We start from the raw sequence: 10,629 nt of genomic DNA, 5'->3' as shown, positions 1-10,629 counted from the left end.
GAAAACGAATGCTCTGTAAGACTACACATTTATTGTTATTGCTACTTTGTATTACTCATTTGTCTCCTATTAAAATTCCAGTCTCTGATTCAAATAAATGCATGGTTTCTAGGGTAATTCGGACCCTAGAAACCAGATTGCTGAAAATGCAAACTGGAGAGCTGCTGAATAAAAAAAGCTAAATCACTCAAAAACCACAGATAATAAATAAAAAACGAATTGCAAATGAAAACCAATTGCAAATTGTCTGTGAACATCACTCTCTAAATATTACTTATAGTTAACTCAAAGATGAACAACCGCTTTAAGGGTCAGGCCACATGAGCAGATTCGGGGGGAGTAGTTGCCCCAGCGACAAATCGCCTCTTCTTCGGGGCGACAATCTCCCCAAACTGCCTTCCCCCACACTAAAATGAAAATCACCAGCGTGGCGCTTCATTTTCTGAAGTCGCTCGAAGTTTTCCTCGTGAGGCAACTTCCAGCAACTTTGGAAAACTAAGCAACGCCTGTGCATTGCCGCAGGCGATTTTCATTTTAGCCGACGGAGGGCAGGTGGAAGGCAGTTCGGAGAGATTTTCGCCCCAAAGAAGAGGCAATTTGTCGCTGGGGCGACTAATCTCCCCCAATCTGCCATGTGGACTGACCCTAAAGCAGTCCATAAGGGGGCTACCTGTTGGCCTGCTAAATCAGCCACATATCTATGACCTACGTTAAAAAATATCCCATTAAGTGAGGACAAAATTGGAATGCTGATTCAGGCCTTTCCTGTCGGGCCTGCATAATCCAACATTGCAATGTAATTGGTGGCCTTGCCCAACAACAGAAACTTGCCCTCTATGACTAGCTAATCTCTTCACCCAAAACACATATGAATTACAATGGAAATAGCACAATGTTGATTTAGGGAATAATCACTCAGTCAGTCACTGAATTAAAACCAAATATGTACCAACACCTTAGCAATGCCCTTAAAACACCCCTTTGTCGCCCAGTCCAGTCTTACAGTTACTATAGATCCAGTTACAAGAGAAAACAGGAGAAGGTGGCAGTGTAACCTGCCAATGTACAATTTTATTCTATCATGATGTGCGTGGAAAGGTTACGTTCGCACATAAGAGGTTAGACTGAGCCCTACTTCTCTTTATTTGATCTTATCAGCTACTGTGAACTACAGTTCCCAGCATTCCTAACAAGAAAGTAAAAGGACTTCAAGTAGCTGCAGTTCAATAGAACATGAGGAGTGCCCCTTTGTAATGGAGTTATAATGTACAACACAAATGTAATATAAACAGTACACACACACACACACATGACCAATAACAGACAGAAACGTATAAGGCCAGGGTACCTACACCCTCCCCTTTGGAACACACTGGTGACATTACATTCTCTCAGAGTTGTGTTCATTGGGCTCGGTCCTACTGCAGCGTTTTACACCTGTTCTCAAATAGCTCTTGTATGACTGCAGTATCGGCTAGCGTGGAAGTATCACCCAGGTCCTGGTCATTTTTGGCAATCTTCCTCAATACCCGCCGCATAATTTTACCTGGAATAAGAAATAGAAAAATGCAAGGAAGAGTGATGTTATGTTTTAAGGTGCCACATAAATGAACCAAACAAAAGGAGCATGTAGGCTACAAACTATTCCTACATATAGGCTAGCAGTTGCTATACTGTTTAAGAAGTACAATATGAGGGTATAGCTGTTTAATTGCACTGAATATTCCTTTTCTGTATTTGTATTCATATGGGATTAAATTAACTAAATAGGGTTAATCCCCCACAGTTTTCGATTGGTTTTAAAGAAAATGGGAGGGATTAATAGGGTATAAATCCCGCAGAGGATTTATACCCGATTGTTTTTTTACAGAAAATGGGAAGGATTAATAGGGTATAAATCCTGCAGAGGATATGCTGTTTACAGATACACCTATGACTAAGCGCCGGAAGGTGCGAAACGCGTAAGGTGGGCCTGGTGGGGTGAGTTTGTATCCGAATTTTTAATGCTAATTTAATAAAGTGACAATTTTTTTACAGAGAAAAGCCTTGGGACAGTTATCTTTGGATAAAGGAATTTTTGTATGCGATTGCCTGAGAACTGGGGCGAGTCCCTTGGGCTTAATTAGATAGAGATCAGATGTGGACTCCCAATTGATGTATAACATGTATTTGTATTTATACTAGAGATGCACCGAATCCATGATTCTTTCACAAAGGATTCGGCCGAATCCAAAAAAGTGGATTCGGTGTATCCCTTATTCATACATATGGTTAAAGGGGTTGTTCACCTTCCAACACTTTTTTCAGTTCAGTCGTTTTCAGATTGTTCACCAGAAATAAAGACTTTTTTTCAGTTGATTTTCATCTTTTATTTTCTCTGGTATTTCAGTCTGGCAACTCCGTCATCCAGGTGCAATTCTGACCAATTTGCTACAATAGTTCTCAGCAGCATATGAGGAATATTAGCAACTATTGTATCAATTATAACAGCTGTCTTTAATGAAACAGATATTTAAATATTTGAGCTGTCAATCAAATATTATCTGCCAAACCTCTATGCCAGAGGCATAGAGACGGGGCAGTCAATTACTTTCACTTCCCATTCAGCACTTACTTCATATCACTGCACTTCTCACATTGCCCCTTCCCTCCTCAGGCTGTAGAATTATGTAGGGCACTGCACATGGGCATTACGTTCCCCATTCTGGTGCATACACAAGATTTTGGGGTGATATAAAATTTATCTTAACGCTATCCACAGTCTGCTTGCTGTGATAGTGTAATTACAAGATGGCAAGAAACAAAATTTAGATATATATAGTGTAAGTAAAGTTTATTTTGCTCAGCTAACATGATAATAAATAATTTAAAATTATTTATTTATGAGCCGCCATATTGGTGTGACAGTGTGAGGTTTCTGGTGTATGTTTAAGGGCTTCAAAGTTGGATTGGTGGGGAAAGGGTGGCTTTTCATTCTAGGCCTGAAAAATATACTGTAGCCGAGTGCAGGGTTGCTGAGGTTTAATATTTTGCTCTCTGTCTGGGGGCTTGTATATAGAGGGAAGGGCCTTGCGTGTCTTTGGGAAAGCTTAGACGAGCATTTTGCATTAATTAGTGCTACTATGTATTGTTCATGACGGCTGAAGGTTAGAATACAGCCACAGATCTGAAGTGTGAATAAAAACGGTGTCCTTTTCTCTACAGTTGGCCAATAGCCCTATACTTCATAGTGACCAAAAGCCTAGTTCTCATACTTGCCAAAAGCTAATTCCAACACAAGTATTTTTAGCTTACTATGTGCCCAGAATATTCCTTTCATGGATAGGAGCTACAATTTTATTTCCCCTAGACAGTACAGTATGAGGGTATAGCCTATTGTGTACCCATAACACCCCTTCTCTGCATGTTATACACATGGCTGGGAACTGCCTTATTGTTTCATCCATAATCACCCATAAGCTTCTAGCTCTTGGTATTCGCTAACTGACACCTATACTAAAGGCTCAGAGTAACTTACCTGAACGTGTTTTGGGGAGACCAGGGGCATTCTGGATATAATCCGGAGTGGCAATTGGTCCAATCTTTTCCCTAACTGGAAAAAAAAAAATCAGAGGATGATTAAAAGAAAAAGTTTGTACAAGGTGATGCAATGTCAAATAACCTCCTACAACAACAACACAAATTAAAGGCAATTTTCCTTTGTGGGTGGAAGTTGGATTAAGGATGCCAACCCAGGTATCTATCTGTTGTTGAACTACAACTCATTCACTATTACAGACAATTGTGAGAGTTGTAGCTTAAAAGCTGGGAGGCCCATGTTAGTAATGCCTAGCATAAAGATTTGGGCTAAATTACTTAAGATTATTCAGTGCAAGTTCGGTGGCAGAGGAGGTGACCAATATCCAAGTCTTTTGCCGATATTGGTCGCCTTCTCTTGAGCCCAAATGTCTCGACGATCGGCCAAGACGGAGAATTTTGAATGGGCGCCTTTGAAGGCACCCGAACATCGGTAAAGGGTTACTGCTGAATGGTCAGGTAGAGGTACAATTCTATTGTTTCTACCTGTTTATGGGACAATTCAGCTCTTAACGTTTGTAGTAAAAATGAACAATCTTTGCAGCGACCAATGGTCTCAGGAAAGATCGTAATTGTAACGTGTATTGCCTCCTTAACACTGGGCAAATTTGCTTTGTAAAGTAACCAATGACCATCAATCACATTTTTGCTTTTATTGTTCCATCTGCAGTTGCTTAAACAAAGCTAGTCAATGAGTGGCTCGTATCGGTAACTCCCCAGGTGCAAGCCCTTTTTTAACTGTATATGAGCACAAGAATGTTGCTGATAAGAGATAGGCATTTGCATGAAGGCTTCAAGGCAGGTTCTTCAAACTATCATGTTCAACATTGCTCATAGCCAACAAAGCAATGAGATCTTACTACATCTTACTCTATAGCATAGCATGTATGTCATATGAGAACAGGGTTGCATCAAGAAAAGGCAAATATTTATTAGATAGCCTGGGACCCGCTATGAATCAGAGCTCCACAGCAGCTCCATTGGTTAGTATGTTATACACAGGAGCAAGAAGGCACTGAGATAGTTACCAAGTTTCTTCAGCTGATCAACCAGTGTGGTGTTGAACTCATGTCCATCCCGTAGCGTGACAAAGCAATACAGGCACTCCCCTTTCACTGGGTGCGGATGGCTCACCACAGCTGCCTCAGCTACAGAAGAGTGTTCTACAAGTGCAGACTCGACTTCAGCTGTGCTCAGCAGGTGGCCTACAGAAGGGATTCATACCAAAGATTTAATGCAGAAACATGTCAGCTCAATTCTGAGTAAGCAAATGGCGAGTACAGGAGATATTCTGGATATTGCCAATAACATATGGAAAAAAACAGCGTAAATGTTGATACTGTATGCGATGACCCTAACGAAGACCCAAGATTAAATATGGCTGTGCTACTAGTCAGAATACATCTCCTATTGATACATAAGCAAAGTTTAACTGTAATAGTGCTGGCTGATGGTACAGTGTATCAAGGTATATTAGGGGTTGTTCATCTTTAAATTAACTTTAATATGATGTAGAGAGTGACATTCTGAGACAATCTGTAATTGGTTTTAATTTTTTTTATTATTTGTGGGTTTTGAGTTTAGAGTTTTATTCAGCAGCTCTCCAGTATGCAATTTCAGCACAGCTGAACCCAAATTATCCTAGCAACCATGCATTGATTTGAATAACAGACTGGAATATGAATAGGAGAGGCCTGAATAAAAAGAGAGATCATAAAAAGTAGAAATAACAAAACATACTAAAAAAGTAATGGTGAACCAACCCTTTAACAGAGACAGCTGTAGGACAACTGCAGAAGTGATTGGAGTCTTGTAAATAGCATAACATGAAGCTTTGATTAGTGCTTCTCATTGATGGTATAATCGATAAGAGACAAAAGTCATGATCAGTGTAATGTATTCTTTAAACCAGCTGGTAAGTAGTACTGGGTGTAATTTTATCAGCCAGTATTGAATTGTGTTAATATTCTTACCGGAAACGTTGAGCATGTCGTCAATTCGCCCTGTGATCCAGTAATACCCGTCTTTATCTCTTCTGCATCCTAAAAGTTAGTTAATTTCATACATACATAAATGTTTTGCATTCTCTTAAAACACACAAATATATTTCTGTATATAACGGATGCTTTAACCTGACTCATTTTAACTAACTGGCTCTCCACTACTCTTAGGTTAGATTTTAATCTAGGTTAGATTATATTGAGATAATCACATACTTGGCTGTATTATTAGAACATGAAATGCAAGTAGTGGTCTGGGGTAGTTGGAAAAAATGATTCAGCAAGATAATTTCAAGTAGACATTATATTGCATTCTTTGGGTTTTATTCTACTCCACCCCCTTCCATTTTCCACCTTTTTTGTCAAAAAGCGTGGCTCAAACAGTCATGTGTACCTTTTTTTTATTACAGTGGAAATTCTGACAGGTGTCTATTATCTGGAATTCTTATGCCTTTGCATAATGTGAAGACTATATGAAAAAGAAATCGATTTTGTCTGTAGCTCGGATATACAAACTTACCATCGCCTGTTACATAGTATCCTGGAAATTTCTTAAAATACGTGGTCTCAAACCGTTCTTGGTTTCCATACACTGTACGCATTAGTGCAGGCCATGGCTGTTTAAATACCTAAATAAAAAGGGTTGGAGATGTTTATTTGTTAGCAAAGGTAAGAGTACATAATACATGTAACCAAGCACTCTGGACAAAGCAGCAGCAGACAATTGCAGTCATATTAATATCACTTACCAAATACCCTTCAGCTTCGCCCTCAAGTTCCTCTCCAGATTCATCTAAAATTGCTGGAACAACTCCAAAAAATGGGAACGTCTTGAAAAGGAAAAAGAATGAAGAATGTGGGAACATTGTATACATGATTGTTGTATACATTTTTTACTCCCAAATCTTTATGAAAATAGAAATTTTAGCAACCTGTTTCTGCACATTTTTTCTCTGCTTGCCAAGACTAATGGAATATTATCATAAATGTCAGTCAGAATTGCATTTTTTTCCCAAAAGCTTCTTCCGAAGCACATCTACACAGAGAAAACCGCAGCACGTAATGAACATACTGTACTGCATAGCAGATGGGAACTTACAGCTGAGCCCGGCTTGGTTGTGGTAGCTCCTGGCAGTGGAGTTAGAACGTGTCCTCCCTGCACATAAACACATGAAAGTCACAACTCAAACGCTTTATACAGAGCAGCACTACATAGGTTTTCTTCACACATACTCATCAATCTTTCCTTTTTTCCTGCTTGCAGCAGCTTGTTTTGTTCTGCAGAACCTAGCTCTACCTCTGTCCTATCTAGTGCACATCACTCTGTGTCACACACTAATACTTGCACCACATTACTCTGTTTTTCTTGCCTGCCCACAGCATATTGCCCTGCCACTCTCTCAAGCCTGCAGCATATTGCCATCACTCTTTCTATTCAATCCTACTCACCGTCTCAGTCTGCCAGAATGTATCCACAATCGGGCATCTCTTGTCCCCCACAACGCTGTAATACCAGAGCCAAGCCTCTGGGTTAATTGGCTCTCCCACTGTACCTAGAACCTTCAGTGACTTCCTGCTGTACCTAAAAGTCAAAAACGAGAAAAAGAAAATAAATGCACCAAAACTTATTCTTCATTTAAGAATTTATTAAAATGCTACAATGACATGGACATGTTTCTATATGTGATAGAGGAATACCACTTCCTTCTATAACCATAGGTTAGGCGCGATTACAGGATGGGCTTACTTTTTCACTGGATCCTCCCCATACTTCATGAGCAGGCGGATGGCAGTTGGTGCTGTGTAGAACTTGCTCACTTTATATTTATCAATGATCTGCCACATTCGGGAAATATCTGGGTATATTGGAAGACCTTCAAACTGGAGGCAAAAAGAAAGTTTGTTTCTATACCAAAGTACATGGTTTTAGGTATGACTGTTTACTTTAAAGAGAGTAAAGTTAAAGTAAAAATGCAAAGTGCCCTCAGATCAATATACAGGAAGGAGAAGCTTTAAGAAAGACAGAGGACTCAGGAGAAGCTGGATTAGGTTAAAGAGAGAGTGCATGTGTCGATAAATAACTTAGGAAGAAGAGCAAGGTGACAAAAGAAAAGGAGGAGTAACTTACTAAAACACTGGTGGCCCCATTGGCCAGTGGTCCATAGGTGAGGTAGGAATGTCCGGTGATCCACCCTATGTCAGCCGTGCACCAGTACACATCGTCAGGGTGGTAATCAAACACATATTTGAATGTAGTAGCAGTGTATATCATGTAGCCACCTACAGTGTGCACCACTCCCTATGGAGTCATAAATATAGATATCAGAAACTGGATAACATGTAGAATGGAATTCAGTGCGGATACAGAAGGGTAGGAAAGTGTAGCTTACAGTGCACTTGGAGAGAAAAAGTGGTGTATATAAGAAATGTTTATGGTTGCAGCTAGAAGTTTCAAACTGATCAAACATGGGAAGAAATTGGACTTATGGGACCATTTACAGGGCCAAAACAATAGATTGCCTAACTAATATTGGATCAGTTCTCAGTTGTGTAGTGATTGAAGAAGCTGGAAAATCCTGCTGGTTGAGAACTACATAATGCCACAGCAAAGGCTATCCCACCCATTTAGCGGTCAGACTGCTTCTAGAGACTGGAAAGTGCTCAATTTTACCTTAGGCTTGCCTGTAGATCCGCTGGTATAGAGAATAAATAACTCGTCTTCACTATCACACCACTCCGGCTCACACTCCACACTTGCATCCTTTATTAGCTCATGCCACCACATATCCACTGAGGGGTCCCAGTTGATCTGCAAAGAAGAAGACTAGTAAACATACTTCTCTGTTCCTCAGTTTTATTCATGTGATTTGTCAAGTGATGAAAAGCCATTGTGAACGTTCCCAAGATTCTTCTAGGGTCTATTCCAAGCAATAATAAATTGAATCCCTAGGTTGACTATTCAGGAATTGGCCTGTCTGAAACCCCAAGGAACACTCAAAAGTGGCTGCATGTAAGATTACTGGTGCAGGCAGGTCTAGTTAAGAACACCAACCCTTGTAGCAAGCCATCCTCTTTTCTAATTCAAAATGCCATTTCAACCTGTTTGGAAATAATCAACATTTATTGTTGTTTTTGTTTTTATACTGGAAATCAAATATGAAAAAAAATATATAAATCATGTAGAGAGAAGATAAATAAATCAAGGAGAGAGAATAATGTGGCATCCCCTAATTCTGAATTTTCTGGCTGCTAATGTTTAGAGAACATGGGGACCATCTTGCTGTGTTTGTGCATAAGCCCCTGAATACACAGAACATTAAAAAAGAAAATACAATTAATAAATACCAGCTTCTCCCACCAACCCCCTTATGTACGTAAATACGTTTGCCCAGGTGCAATAGACCATAACAACTGATAAGCCATTTGTTTTTAACCAGCTTACTACTAACTATTGGCTGCTATGGGTTATAAATGGCACTAGGTTTACTCAGCAGCAGTTACCTGTAGCAACCAGTCATCTGTTTAAAAGCAAACATCTTAGTGCATTTTAATGTTTATGGGGGTTAGTGTGTTAGGTGATATTCTATTTCTATAGAGGGAGGGCATTTGCCTCTATTTGTGCCTGCCTTTGAGAATTCTTTATAATGCATATTTATGGTTCAATTGTAACCACTCATACTGTGCATTTGTATGTTTATTCTCTGAACGCACACAACCCACTTGCATGACATCACTCTGAAAGTGTCATATGATGTCAGTGAACCAGAAAAAGCCTAAGGGCAGAGCTCCACGAGTCGGATGGAGTAGCACGTGTGAAGATATAATTGGACTGAATGAAAAGTTGGAGGTAACAACTACATTACATTCGACATGACTGCCTGATGTGGACACAGAAAGCAGCGTCTTCATCTGACAGTCGGACCTTGTAGTTGTTAACTCTGACTTTTCATTCAGTCCAATTATATCTTCACTCGTGCGACTCCATCTGCATTTTGTATGTGGGCATCAATCCGACAAAACCGCTCTTGGAGTCCAGCCCTAAGTCTTAGGCTAACAACTTGTTTTCTGCACCTGTTGAAAGACATCGCCCTATGCCACCCTGTGCAACTAGTAACAAAGACTTTCACATGGTACTGGTGATATTTACTTTACAATCAAGCAAATGCTTTCTCAAATGATACTTTATTGCATTTGCGCCCTTCCTTGAAGGGGACCCGTCACCCAAAAAAATTATTCAAAATCCTATTTCATCAGATTAGTCAAGGAATATGAACTTTAACTACACTATATAAATTATTTAAATCTTGTTTCCTTCAGTCTGGGATTTCAAAATGATAGCAAGCAGGCAGCAGCCATTTTGTGGACACTGTTATTAAGAAAAGCCTTGCATCATCTCAGAATCTTGTTTGTGCTCCAGAATGGGGGACCCGATGTCCATCCCCATGTCCTGGCTACACAATTAAATGGTAAAGAGAACTGGGGGAATGTGTGACAGTGCAGTGACATCTAGGAAGTGCTGAATTGAAAGTGAAAGTAATTGTCTGCCCCGCCTCTATGCCACGGGCATAGAGGAGGAGCAGACAATATTTGATTGACAGCTGAAATTTTTATATGAGCTTACAACAGCTATGAATGCTTAAATAAAAAATAGAAATTGGATTTCATGTTTAATTTGAAAAGGACTTTAATTATACAGATTTTTGTGTCTGGGTGACAGGTCCACTTTAAAGGGTGCAAATAAGGAGCTGCACTGCATGGTGACAAGACCTGACGCAGACAGACGTGCAGACAGAGGCTGTGTGGTTAGTGTAAGAAGAGACGCTGGAGATTATTAACAAACAGTGCTCACTCCAAAGACAGGGGGTGCTGTGGTTACACATTAAATATACCTGTGGATGAGTTCTTTTTGGTCTCTCCTGCTTTTTTCCCTGTTAAAAACCCAGACACACAGTTGGATAAAATTGCCAAATTTTTGCTGGATTAACTAAATAAATATATGACAATCTACACTGTAAGAAGCACCTGGGCTGAAAACATTACTATCATGGGAAAA

At 39.8% G+C, this 10,629-nt stretch overlaps 1 protein-coding gene across 3 annotated transcripts in view; it reads right to left on the bottom strand.

Moving 5' to 3' along the window:
* Window positions 1-821: 821 nt before the first annotated feature.
* The window catches only part of acss2.1.L (acyl-CoA synthetase short chain family member 2, gene 1 L homeolog), a 28,418-nt gene continuing 18,610 nt past the window's right edge, over window positions 822-10,629 (bottom strand). The window contains exons 9-20 of one of the 3 annotated variants that reach the window (XM_018235215.2): window positions 10,466-10,504; window positions 8,248-8,385; window positions 7,705-7,875; window positions 7,324-7,457; window positions 7,026-7,158; window positions 6,676-6,732; window positions 6,326-6,406; window positions 6,097-6,205; window positions 5,550-5,618; window positions 4,605-4,781; window positions 3,518-3,592; window positions 822-1,546 (exon numbers count right to left, since the gene is read on the bottom strand). In XM_018235215.2, the coding sequence (XP_018090704.1) occupies window positions 1,419-1,546; window positions 3,518-3,592; window positions 4,605-4,781; window positions 5,550-5,618; window positions 6,097-6,205; window positions 6,326-6,406; window positions 6,676-6,732; window positions 7,026-7,158; window positions 7,324-7,457; window positions 7,705-7,875; window positions 8,248-8,385; window positions 10,466-10,504 (1,311 nt within the window). In that variant the 3' untranslated portion in view covers window positions 822-1,418. The remainder of the gene's footprint in view (window positions 1,547-3,517; window positions 3,593-4,604; window positions 4,782-5,549; window positions 5,619-6,096; window positions 6,206-6,325; window positions 6,407-6,675; window positions 6,733-7,025; window positions 7,159-7,323; window positions 7,458-7,704; window positions 7,876-8,247; window positions 8,386-10,465; window positions 10,505-10,629) is intronic. The other 2 variants (XM_018235217.2, XM_018235216.2) reach the window with 2 other exon arrangements.

The sequence above is a fragment of the Xenopus laevis genome, chromosome 9_10L (assembly GCF_017654675.1).
Source record: "Xenopus laevis strain J_2021 chromosome 9_10L, Xenopus_laevis_v10.1, whole genome shotgun sequence".
NCBI classification, from domain to species: domain Eukaryota; kingdom Metazoa; phylum Chordata; class Amphibia; order Anura; family Pipidae; genus Xenopus; species Xenopus laevis.
This window is presented reverse-complemented; position numbering and strand designations above follow the sequence as displayed.